Source organism: Anomaloglossus baeobatrachus, chromosome 5, assembly GCF_048569485.1.
Source record: "Anomaloglossus baeobatrachus isolate aAnoBae1 chromosome 5, aAnoBae1.hap1, whole genome shotgun sequence".
In the NCBI taxonomy this organism is placed as follows: domain Eukaryota; kingdom Metazoa; phylum Chordata; class Amphibia; order Anura; family Aromobatidae; genus Anomaloglossus; species Anomaloglossus baeobatrachus.
In genome coordinates, this window is record NC_134357.1 from 336,748,294 (window position 1) to 336,761,228 (window position 12,935).

At 41.3% G+C, this 12,935-nt stretch overlaps 1 protein-coding gene across 11 annotated transcripts in view; it reads right to left on the reverse strand.

The window, feature by feature from the left end:
- The window catches only part of PTPRT (protein tyrosine phosphatase receptor type T), a 549,351-nt gene that overhangs the window by 59,177 nt on the left and 477,239 nt on the right, over positions 1-12,935 (reverse strand). For 10 of the 11 annotated variants that reach the window (XM_075349844.1, XM_075349843.1, XM_075349847.1 and 7 more), the window contains 3 exons: positions 12,178-12,320; positions 4,064-4,141; positions 3,715-3,750 (listed from right to left, as the gene is read on the reverse strand). In XM_075349844.1, the coding sequence (XP_075205959.1) occupies positions 3,715-3,750; positions 4,064-4,141; positions 12,178-12,320 (257 nt within the window). The remainder of the gene's footprint in view (positions 1-3,714; positions 3,751-4,063; positions 4,142-12,177; positions 12,321-12,935) is intronic. The other variant, XM_075349848.1, reaches the window with a different exon arrangement.

The following is a 12,935-nucleotide window of genomic DNA, read 5'->3' on the forward strand; positions in this document are numbered from 1 at the left end:
TTTTTTAGTTCACAGCCAGGTAAAAATAGGCAGCTGGGGGTTGGGGGCAGCCATACCTGCCTGCTGTACCTGGCTAGCATACAAAAATATGGCGAAGCCCACGTCATTTTTTTGGGGGGCAAAAAATTCCTGCATACAGTCTTGGATGGAGTATGCTGAGCCTTGTAGTTCTGCAGCTGCTGTCTGCTCTCCTGCATACACTAGTGAATGGAGCATGCTGAGCCTTGTAAAAAGCAGTAAAAAGCAGCTGCTGTCTGCTCTCCTCCATACAGACAGACAGCAGACAGCAGCCGCAGAACTTCAAGGCTCAGCATACTCCATACTCCATACCCCTGGTGCGAATTGCAGTCCGCAACCGCCCCAGAAAATGGCGCTATCATAGAAGCGCCTTCTTCTGGCACTTTATCCAACTCTTCCAGCTGCCCTGGTGACGAGTGGCTCGCTGGGTAATAATGGGGTTAGGGCTAGCTGTATATTATCAACTGGCCCTAAGCCCGAAATCATGGTGTCACGCCAATATTAGACATGGCCACCATGAATTTCTAGTACAGATAAAAAAACACAACACACAGAAAAATATTTTTATTAGAAATAAAACACAACACAATTAGTGACTCCATCTTTATTGAAATAAAGAACCCCCCCTCCGCAGTAATCATGGGTCAAGGGTCCCACGTCGTCCAATCCAGATCCAATATCATCTGATGGGTTTGCTGGAAGGCAAAGCGATCAGATGATGTGTCAGGTTCAAGGGCCTGAATCACATGACACAGCAGTTGATTGTATAAACGGCTTTTATACAATCAGCTGATGCATCAGTGCAAAAAACCCCCCAAAAACTACACACTTCTGTGTGGACTCCTGTCCAACAGCATCAGCTGATAGTTTAGCCGGCCGGTAAAAAGCCGGCCTCACCGCTCGACTGGCCGCATCAGCTGATCATTGCCAGGTCTGAGAGAGAAAGAGAAAGAAGAGAGAGAAAGGAGAGAGAAAAGAGAGAAAAGAGAAGAGAGAGAGGGAGAGAGAAGAGAAAGAAAGAGAGAGGGGGAAAAAGAGAGACTGAGAAAAAGAGAGAGAGAGAAAAAGAGAGAGGGGAGAGAGAGAGAGAAAAAGAGAGAGAAAGAGAGAAAAAGAGAGAGAGAGAAAGAGAGAGAGAGGGGAGATAGAGAGAGAAAAAGAGAAAGAGAAAGAGAGAGAAAGAGAGAGAGAGAAAAGAGAGAGAGGAGAGAGCAATGCAGCCTCATTCCGTGAACTGCTCCTATTTTAGAGGTGTGTCTGGCGGCTCACAGCTGATGACCGGGTCCTCCCCTCAGTGCATAATTAAATTAAATTATAATTATAAATAAATAATAATTATAATTTAAAATAAATTCCATTTTTTACCGGGATGGCTGGGACTTGAACTCGTGAACTAATGCTTCTTTGACGGGAGCTCTGACTATTGTGCAACTGACTCTAATGAGAAACATAGTCAGATTTGGTAATCTTGACATCTACATTGCAGAGTGAAGTCTGGTGACAGTGCGGCTTACTTCAGGTGCTATGTGGAGAGGACACAGATCGCTCCCTGTCATCTTCATGTAGCAGAGCTAACAGTGTAGTGTGGATTACTTCGGACCTGGATTGTTGTTTGGGTATTAATAAAAAGGTAAATTAGGTGTTTTTTGTCTTTTACTCCAAATAAAGCATTTTTCGCTGTGTGTGTTTCTTTACTTTCACTTACAGTTTACTCATGGAAGGTATCTCGGGGAGACGCCTGTCATGAATAACTCCTTATTACCCCGATTGCCACCGCACCAGGGCAATTCGGGATGAGCTGGGTAGAGTCCCGGGACTGCCGCATCTAATGGATGCGGCAATTCTGGGCGACTGCCTGCTGATATTGTTAGGGTGGTGGGCTCCCCATAATGTGGTGCTCTCCATCCTGACAATACCAGCCTCCAGCCGTATGGCTTTATCCTGGCTGGTATCAAATATGAGGGGAACCGCATTTTTTTTTTTATTTATTTATTTATTTATTTACTTTACTGCACGATATAGACCCGTCCGCCGGCGGCTGTGATTAGTTGCAGTGAGACAGCTGTCACTCATCGTGGGGGAGTGTCTGACTGCAATCAATCATGGGCGCCGGTGGGCGGGGAAAGCACGGAATAACTAATTGAATAATGAAGTGGCAGCCATTTTCAAAAGAGGAAATGCCGCTGGAGATTTGTGACAGCCGTGCAGCGAGACGCCCGTGATCGGTGAGTAGGAAAGAGAGAGGGATTGTGCTGGGGACGCAGGACGCATGCAGATACTACTGTGAAAAGCCACGCTTTAGGTGCACGAATCGTTCTCGAACGTAACTCGAACTGCCGAACTTTTAGCAAATCGTTTGAGTTCGTCAAACGACTCAAACACCCCCAAAATCACTCGCACATGAAATTGGAGAACCTCGAACATCGCTCATCTCTAGTTAACAAGCCCACAGGTGCATGCTTACATGCAAGAGGGCCAACTAGCCAAGGGAAATAACATTCTTGTGACTAGTTCCTGGCCTCATTAGCATATAATATGGGATCCTTAAAATACTTTTTCTAAAGCTCTCTTCATGTATGCTACTATAGTCTGGGACTGCTAGGCAGGAATTAGCAATATGCACCCAGAACTGCTCAAGGTTCTGGGTGCATATTGTACCTGTCAGGTTCCCTTTACTCATGTAAATCCATGATATCACGCCCACAGGGGCGTGATACCATAGAAAGAAGGCAAACTAGGCGGGGCGATGCAACACTCTATGGGACTAGTCCCTCTTTTCATTTACATAGGGAACACGTAAGTTCTAAACATTTTTTTATAAATTCATTTTACACAATATTACAACACAGGGATGGGTAGGAAGGGGTTTTTAGGCCACACATCACCCTGGTTGTAGGTTACAAGGCATATGGGACCTGACAGGTATCTTTTAAAGAGTAGGTGATAGTAAACTTGGGGGCTCACAACAGAAAAGCCTAACCGTAAACATTTTGGTGAAGCTGAATTGTTTTTCGTACATACTTCATTGATATCAAAACTATTGAGAATCATTGATATTAAAGTACGTAGATTATATTAAAGACTAATGCGGGCGTCACACGGTACGATCTATCATGCAATTGCATGAGCGATTGTACCCGCCCCCGTCGTTTGTGCGGCACGGGCAATTAGTTGCCCGTGGCGCACAAAGTCGTTAAACCGCCGTCACACGTACTTACCTGCTGAGCGACCTCGCTGTGGGCGGCGAACATCCACTTACTGAAGGGGGAGGGACGTTCGGCATCACAGCGATGTCACACAGCGGCCGGCCAATAGATGCGGAGGGGCGGAGATGAGCGGGACGTAAACATCCCGCCCACCTCCTTCCTTCCGCATTGCCGGCGGGAGCCGCGGGACACAGGTAAGCTGTGTTCATCACTTCCGGGGTGTCACACGGAGCAATGTGTGCTGCCCCGGGTACGATGAACAACCGGCGCCATTAAAAATAAACAATTTTTTAAAAATAAGCGACGTGTACACGACTCACGATTTGTGAGCGATTCTGCGTCGCTCGGAGATGTCACACGAAATGACGTTGCAAGCGATGCCGGATGTGCGTCATGAAAACAATGACCCTGACGATGCATCGCACTATAGCTTGTCTCGTGTGACGCCCGCATAAGCCCAGTGACAAGCTGTCAGATATAGCTTTATTACCTAGAAGTGTTGAAGATGGGACGGTGTCTGAGGAAACTGGCAGGAGAATGAAGATCGAAGAAGCAGGAAGGATGTGAAAAGAAAGGAGAGAAAACACAGAGTCAGGACCATATTGTTCAGACAGGTTTTTCTAAAGGGAGCATTAAAAAATACAGCTATTGCACCTAAACTATAAGCTCCTCAATGTTAATGTCATTCTCACCACATTCCTACATTGTTAAGGACAATCTCACGTATTTATAATTCTGCTCATGCATTTTAGCTTGGCAGTCGCACTCCTCGTAATGACAAACTCACTGGCTTGCTATAGCATTCTCACAGGATAGGCTTGTTCATTGTAAAGCCCTACCTGAGTAGCAGGAATTGAGTAAGGATTTTCCCTGCAGGTTTTTGCTTTGAATAGAGAAGGAGCAGGGAGAGGAAGTGCCTGCAGGAAGACAGGTTACATATCAGTCTAGCTATGGTACACCCGGCATAGTCTTTACAAGAGAGGTCTTCTACTCTAACGCCTACTGGGTGGACAGCTTAAAGCAACGCTATATCTCCAAAAGAACAAACATAGTGGATATAAGGAGTCTACATTCCTCTGATAAAATTCCATATATTTGTCATGTAAAAAACATCATTCCAAGAAGGATCATTTCAGAAATGTCACCACAATCACTGTCACCCATAATCTGTATAAATCCATTGAGAACCATATTGAAATCATATTGAAGTGAATATCAAAATAACAAAACTAAGAAGTGTGAACACCCTCTTATAATTGGAAATGTGATTGTGTTCAGAATTAGACAATCACATTTAAACTCATAATACATTATAGATATTATTTAGTATGAGTTTAAATATGATTGCCGAATTCTATACTATAAACTTACTATAGCCAGTACACAGCTTCCATAATTTACCGTGAATCTAATTAACCCCATATAAAGTTTTGCTGTTCTAGAAGGATTTTCCTGACATTTTCTTAGTTACATTTTACATCAAAAGCCATTGTCTGTAAACAGCGTACAACACAGCAAAAGGATCTCATAGTTAAAACGTTTTCAGTCAGGTGATGGGTACAAAAATTTTTCCAAGGCATTAGATATACCATGGAACATGTGAAGACTGTCATCAAGAAGACAAAAATTTGACACAACAGTGACATTACCTAGAACTGGACATCCCTCAAAAAAGTGATAAAATTACAGGAAGAAAATTTGTCCAGGAGGCTACCAAAAGGACTGCTCTTTGGGATAGGGTTGCAAGATAGAAGCCTTTTCTTACAAAGAAAAACATCCAAACTTGGCCATGTTTTGCCAATACCTACATTTAGTCTTCTAAAAGGATACGGAAAATATATTTTGGTCTGATGAGACCAAGGTTATTATGTTTCACTATTATTTCAAAATGTATATTTGGCACAAAGCCAACACTGCTCATCACCAAAACAACACCATTCTCACAGTGACGAATGGTGGAGGCAAAATTATCATTTGGGGCTGTTTTTTGATTGTTGGGATTGGGGCTTTAGTTAAGATGTAGAAAATTATCATCAGCTCCCAATATCAATCAATTTACATTAAAATCTTCAAGCCTCTGGTAAAAAGCTGAAGATGAATAAGATGAATAAGAATTTCATCTTTCAGCATAACAACGTCATTAAGCATACCTCCAAATCAGAAAAAATGGCTTTGTCAGATGTAAAACACATTTATGGGTTGACCTGAAGTGAACACTACACATAAGAGATGCCCTCACAATCTGACAGATGTTGAGCGCTACTGCAAGGGAGAGTGGCCAAAGATTGCTGATTCTAGATGTGCCATACTGACCAAAAAGACTGATTGCTATCAGACATTCAAATCGCACTTCCACAAAGTATTAGTTTAAGACTGTACATATTTATGCAACCACATTCTTTTAGTTAATTCAATTTTTCACCCGAAAACATTTCATCTTATTTGTCAATTGAATTGTACAGATTATAGGTCACATGAAAACTTCTGAAATGATCTTTCTTTATATGATTTATTTTTACATAACAAAAACCTAGCATTTAAACAAGGGTGTGTAGACTTTATATATTCACTGTACATCTGGACTGTAACAGGGAATATGGCTAATGGAATCCCAGAGTCTTTTCAATGGTTCGCAAAGGCTCTTCTGAAGTATAAACCCATTCACTAAGTTCCCAATCCCAAACATTTGTATATATACTTAAAGGGAATATATTACCTATGTCATTTTAATAACTAAAACCAGATTCCGTTTTACTATTTGCTGGTCTGATTGTAGATTTATTTATTCAATGTATTGTACTTGATCAGTCATGATACCATGAACTTGATCATCCATCAGCCATAAAGCCATCTTTTCTTAACTGATTTTAAGAGCACTTAGAAATATACTTTACAGCTGTCACATAGACCATAGGACTGAAGATGTTTATTGTCCCAATTGCCAGTTGTGTAACCTGTGCCAAAGTCACTGTGCAGGGAGAAGGAGCAGGTGAGCTATGACTAACACCTGTCGTGAGTGGTGGGTCATGTGTTATCTTTATATATGTGTTAGCGTTCATTCTATTCTTGTCTGTGATAAAATGTAGATAACTACTGGAAAGTGTCAACCTATGATGAGGTGTAATGGTCTGTGAAAACTGTACGTTCTTTTTTTTAATTTACATAACGACATGGAAAATTACAAAACATATTGTGTATTTTTTTTGTAATAAAACACTACGTCATTTACTAATGACATATTCCCTTTAAGAACTCATATTACTTGCCATATTATATACATTTATGGCCGAAAGTGTTGGCACCCTTGAAATTGTTCCAGAAAATGAAGTATTTGTCCCAGAATGTTATTGCAATTATACATGTTTTGTTATACACATGTTTATTCCTTTTGCGTGTATTGGAACACAGAGAAAAAAAGGCAAATTTGACATAATCTCACACAACACCTAAAAAATGAGCCGCACAAAATAGTTAGCACCTTTCCAAAATTATTGGTAAACAACTTTGTTTTAAGAACATGATGCTCATTCAAACTCACCTGTTGCAAGTAATAGGTGTGGGCAATATGAAAATCACACCTGAAACCAGATAAAAAGGGGAGCAGTTGACTCAATCTTTGCATTGTGTGTCTGTGTGTGCCACACTAAGCATGGAGAACTGGAATCAAAATTGTTGGTAAATTTCAACAATTTCAAGCTTACAAGTCCATCTCCAGAGATCTTGATGTCTTTTATCCACAATGAGCAACATAATCAAGAAGTGTACAACTCCCGGCACTGTAGCTAATCTCCCTAGACATGGATGGCAGAGAAAAATTTATGTAAGGTTGAACACAGGATAGTCCAGATGGTGGATAAGCAGTCCCAATCAAGTCCCAAAGAAATTCAAGCTATGCTACAGGCTCAGTGTGCATCAGTGTCAGCGCAAATTATCCATTAATATTTGAATGAACTGAAATGGTATGGTAGGAGACCCAGGAGGGCCACACTGCTGACCCCAAGACATAAAAAAGCAAGACTGCAGTTTGCCAAAATGTACGTGAGTAAGCTAAAATCCTTGTGGGAAAGCACCTTGTGGATAGATGAGACCAAGATAAAGCTTTTTAGTAAAATATATCATTCTACTGTTTACTGAAAATGGAATGGGGCCTACAAAGAAAAGAACACAGTACCTACAGTCAAATATGGTGTGGAGGTTTAAATATGTTTTGGGGTTATTTTGCTGCCTCTGGCACTTGGGGGCTTGACTGTGTGCAATGCATTATTAAATCTGAAGATTACCAAATGATATTGGTTAGCAATGTAGTGCCCAGTGTCCAAAAGCTGGGTTTGTCTCCTAGGTCATGGGTCTTCCAGCAGGACAATGACCCTAACATACTTCAAGAAGCACCCACAAATGTATGGAAACAAAGGCAAGGAGAGTTCTGAAGTGCAGGAATGAGTCCAAATCTAAATCCTGTTGAACACCTGTGGAGAGATCTTAAAATGCAGCTGGGAGAAGACATCCTTCAAATATGAGAGACCTGGAGCAGTTTGCAAAAGAAAAGTGGTCCCAAATTCCAGTTGAGAGAGGTAAGAAGCTTGTTGATGATTATAGGAGGTGATTAATTGAAGTTATTAATTCCAAAGGGTGTGCAATCAATATTAAGTTGAGGGTGCCAACAATTTTGTCCAGCCCATTTTTGGAATTATGTGTGAAATTATATCCAATTTGCATTTTTTTTCTCTGGTATTTTTTGTGTTGTTCCCATACACACAAAGGAAATGTTTACCACAAAACTTGAAATAATTTTCTGGGGGAAATACTTCATTTTCTTGAACAATTTCAAAGGGTGCCAACACTTTCAGCCATGACTGTATTTTGACAGGGCATTATTGTTTAAGAGGATCCTTATCTTTCACAGAATGTAAAAATCTTGTGTGTATCAGGAGTATGGCTATGTGCGCACGTTGCGTAAATACATGCAGTTACGCTGCGCTTTGTAGCGCAGCGTAACTGCATGCGTCCTGCGTCCCCTGCACAGTCTATGGAGATTGTGCAGGGGCCGTGCGCACGTGGCGTTTTAGAGCGCAGCGCTTCGGCTACTGCTGAAGCGCTGCGCAAAAAGAAGTGACATGTCACTTCTTCCATGCGCTTTGCTGGCAGCTTCTGCTCTGTCTATGGGAGGAGCTGCAGGCAGAGCGCATGGAATCGGCTTCACTACGGACATTTCTGCAGCGATTTAAAGCGCACATGTGCTCTTCAGATCGCTGCAGAAATTTCTGCAGTGAACTGTACGCAACGTGCGCACATAGCCTATAGAGTGAGACTTGGACCTTGTACACAAGGAGTTCACATCTAAGAATCAGCACATGTGGGAAGTACTGTTTGGAGTAATAGCACTGAATACAGTGTATTGTCTTTATAAATTTGTTACATATGGCTGTGGCAAGATTTAGGACATTAAAAAGTAACCTATCCTTGTACTGGCATGGTATGCTGTGGGTTTCATACTCATATGAGGGAAGTTTGGATGATGTACAGTTAGGTCCAGAAATATTTGGACAGTGACACAATTTTCGCGAGTTGGGCTCTGCATGCCACCACATTGGATTTGAAATGAAACCTCTACAACAGAATTCAAGTGCAGATTGTAACGTTTAATTTGAAGGTTTGAACAAAAATATCTGATAGAAATTGTAGGAATTGTACACATTTCTTTACAAACACTCCACATTCTAGGAGGTCAAAAGTAATTGGACAAATAAACCAAACCCAAACAAAATATTTGTATTTTCAATATTTTGTTGCGAATCCTTTGGAGGCAATCACTGCCTTAAGTCTGGAACCCATGGACATCACCAAACGCTGGGTTTCCTCCTTCTTAATGCTTTGCCAGGCCTTTACAGCCGCAGCCTTCAGGTCTTGCTTGTTTGTGGGTCTTTCCATCTTAAGTCTGGATTAGAGCAAGTGAAATGCATGCTCAATTGGGTTAAGATCTGGTGACTGACTTGGCCATTGCAGAATGTTCCACTTTTTTGCACTCATGAACTCCTGGGTAGCTTTGGCTGTATGCTTGGGGTCATTGTCCATCTGTACTATGAAGCGCCGTCCGATCAACTTTGCGGCATTTGGCAGAATCTGGGCTGAAAGTATATCCCGGTACACTTCAAAATTCATCCGGCTACTCTTGTCTGCTGTTATGTCATCAATAAACACAAGTGACCCAGTGTCATTGAAAGCCATGCATGCCCATGCCATCACGTTGCCTCCACCATGTTTTACAGAGGATGTGGTGTGCCTTGGATCATGTGCCGTTCCCTTTCTTCTCCAAACTTTTTTCTTCCCATCATTCTGGTACAGGTTGATCTTTGTCTCATCTGTCCATAGAATACTTTTCCAGAACTGAGCTGGCTTCATGAGGTGTTTTTCAGCAAATTTAACTCTGGCCTGTCTATTTTTGGAATTGATGAATGGTTTGCATCTAGATGTGAACTCTTTGTATTTACTTTCATGGAGTCTTCTCTTTACTGTTGACTTAGAGACAGATACACCTACTTCACTGAGAGTGTTCTGGACTTCAGTTGATGTTGTGAACGGATTCTTCTTCACCAAAGAAAGAACGCGGTGATCATCCACCACTGTTGTCATCGGTGGACACCCAGGCATTTTTGAGTCCCCAAGCTCACCAGTCAATTTCTTTTTCCTCAGAATGTACCCGACTGTTGATTTTGCTACTCCAAGCATGTCTGCTATCTCTCTGATGGATTTTTTCTTTTTTTTCAGCCTCAGGATGTTCTGTTTCAGCTCAATTGAGAGTTCCTTAGACCGCATGTTGTCTGGTCACAGCAACAGCTTCCAAATGCAAAACCACACACCTGTAATCAACCCCAGACCTTTTAACTACTTCATTGATTACAGGTTAACGAGGGAGACGCCTTCAGAGTTAATTGCAGCCCTTAGAGTCCCTTGTCCAATTACTTTTGGTCCCTTGAAAAAGAGGAGGCTATGCATTACAGAGCTATGATTCCTAAACCCTTTCTCCGATTTGGATGTGAAAACTCTCATATTGCAGCTGGGAGTGTGCACTTTCAGCCCATATTATATATATAATTGTATTTCTGAACATGTTTTTGTAAACAGCTAAAATAACAAAACTTGTGTCACTGTCCAAATATTTCTGGACCTAACTGTATAATGGATCCAATTAATACATGGTCAGAAGACAATACATTAGGACTAGCCCATGCTGTCGCAATGCTATAACCCATTACATGTCTTACTGTAGCAATTATCCATCTTTTTCATCATATATGATTATCTGCTAAGCAGAGATGAGTGGATATAACAGGATTTCAATTCATCAAATTTGTGGATTTTATTAGGAAATTCAATTTTTAGTGAAGTTGTTCCCTATGAATTGAATGACTCCACAGCATAATAGCCAAGATGTGAAAAATAAGCTAAGGCCAAAGAGAATGCATATAATAGAGGAGGGAGAAAAGACACTTTGAGGACCTGACGGAACTTGTTACCAGTGAAGTTAATTTATTTATTAAGTTTTTTATTTTTTATAATCAATCACCTGCCCTCTAAGGTTCAGGAAAACAGAGGTCGCAGCTGGCTACAATTTTGCTGAATTTGCATGGGGCATATTGCAAAAACTCTGTATTCTGGACAATATGGATTTATGTAAACTTTGAAACAGAATTAAATTTTACTCGAATAAATTTGTTCATCTCAACTAAGTATAACAAAGGACTCTGGGAATTGGGACACGGTCTGCCCGGACTCCACCCTATAGGGTTATAACATTTATGATTAGACTGTTCCTTCATTGTTTGTTACCTTTTCAGAGTAAACCTATTTCAGCGAGAGGGAAGGCTTCTTGAACCTTCTTTACCATCCAAGAGCAGTGACAATTCCAGTTTGTTTTTATGGTTGATGCGTTTATGGACATTGACTGTACAGAGTACAATGCATTGGTAACCTTCTAATTGTAACTGCAGGGGGTGATGGTTCACCTTACCTACCATTAGACAGCAGTGCCATTAACATGGTAGGACCTGACTCCATAAGTTGGCATATACTATTACTAGTGATGAGCAAGCGTGCTCGCCACTGCTCGTTACTCGGGTACTCGCAAAGCTCAGCTGAGTATTGTGGGTACTCAGATGTGAAACAACGACCACAACGCACAGGCTTGCTTCACTCCATGATGCGTGTGGCACCCCAGGGAAAATCAATTGTAGTCACTAAATGTCTCTACCTGGGGTAAAAGCAACGTTTTTGAATGTAGTGTGTCAAAAAAGAAAAAAAACCTGCTCTACCCCACCCACCCCTTGTGGAAATGCTCTGTTTATGGCTGGCGGTATGTAGGCGCAGACCCAAATTGACCAATCACTGACTTCCATTATACTTGATACTTGAGTTGAGCACTCTCGGAGCATCTGACATGCTCATTTTGAGGACCGCACACCCGAGCATTTTTGTGCTCGCCCCTCTCAAACTATTACTAAATCATAAAGGACAAATATCAGAAAGTAAGAATATACAAATGACATTTATTTGTAAGGACCAACAATTTCCCAAATGACAAGATTAAATAATAATCAGCTTTGGGGATAAACAAATACGGACATGGAGCTCAATGTATGCTCTTATATGATATTGAACTTTTGAGGAAATGCCTATTTTACCAGCTTAAGTTCATAGCAGGATTTCAGAGCAAGTACTCAGATGGAGAATTATTCCATTAAAGCTTTAATAGCTAGTCTATCAGTTTATAGAGGAAGGAGCATCTGAGGAAACTGTGACTGACTACGGGAAAGACAGTAATACTTTTCCCAGTGGGAGTTAATAAGTCTTCCCGATTGTGTAAATGCTTTCAGCTGTACAATACATCTTATATTTCATACATAATAATTGCCCTAATGATACAGTATCCCCCTCCCAATAACCGTGATGTTCTTACTAAATCCATTGACGTCCTGACAGCTGGAGAAAGTGTCTTCATTGCGGGTGGAGCTCAGTTTGCTGGAGCTTTTATCCGAAGCCACCAAACCCATTTCCCTCTGAGAGCCACTTTGGGTTTCTTTCTGTTTCTTGGCCAGTTTCCTGGAGGAAAAAAAGAACAGTGTCTGACAAGCTCAGGGCTCCCGTAGGAGGTGACATAGACAAAAATGTCTTTTTTTTCAGATTGAGTCTTCCTAATCAAGGCTACTGCTCCGTGAGCTATTTATTAAGGCAAATTTTTTTGCACCCATTGAGTGTCACATCCAGGGCTACGCAGCATCGCTTTGTCTACTTAAGCTAAGGCATCATAATTGGCAGATCATTGAATAATCAGCTATAGATGTGATACAACCGGCTAGCACATCTAGTTCAGCGGTACATATCTCTTTTGAGCAAGCCAAGTAATATTGCTGCTTTTCATGGTGTAATTGGGTGCTCAGGGATGCTTGGCAGACTTTAGGTTACCCACAGTCATAATGTTATGACACTTGGGCACTGCTTCCTTATAGGCCTTGGTAATTAACACCTTACATTTCCTCTACAAGAAGAGATTTATCCACAGATCACTAATGAGTTTGAGTCAGTTGTTATTAATAATGGGAAGTGAATTACTGTGATGATATTTTTCTATTTAAGGAGCTGGGTAGGGGATCGGATGCTTGCAGAACAATCACACAGTCACTCTCATTAGAAGGGAAGCAGCACTGCTGCTTTAGA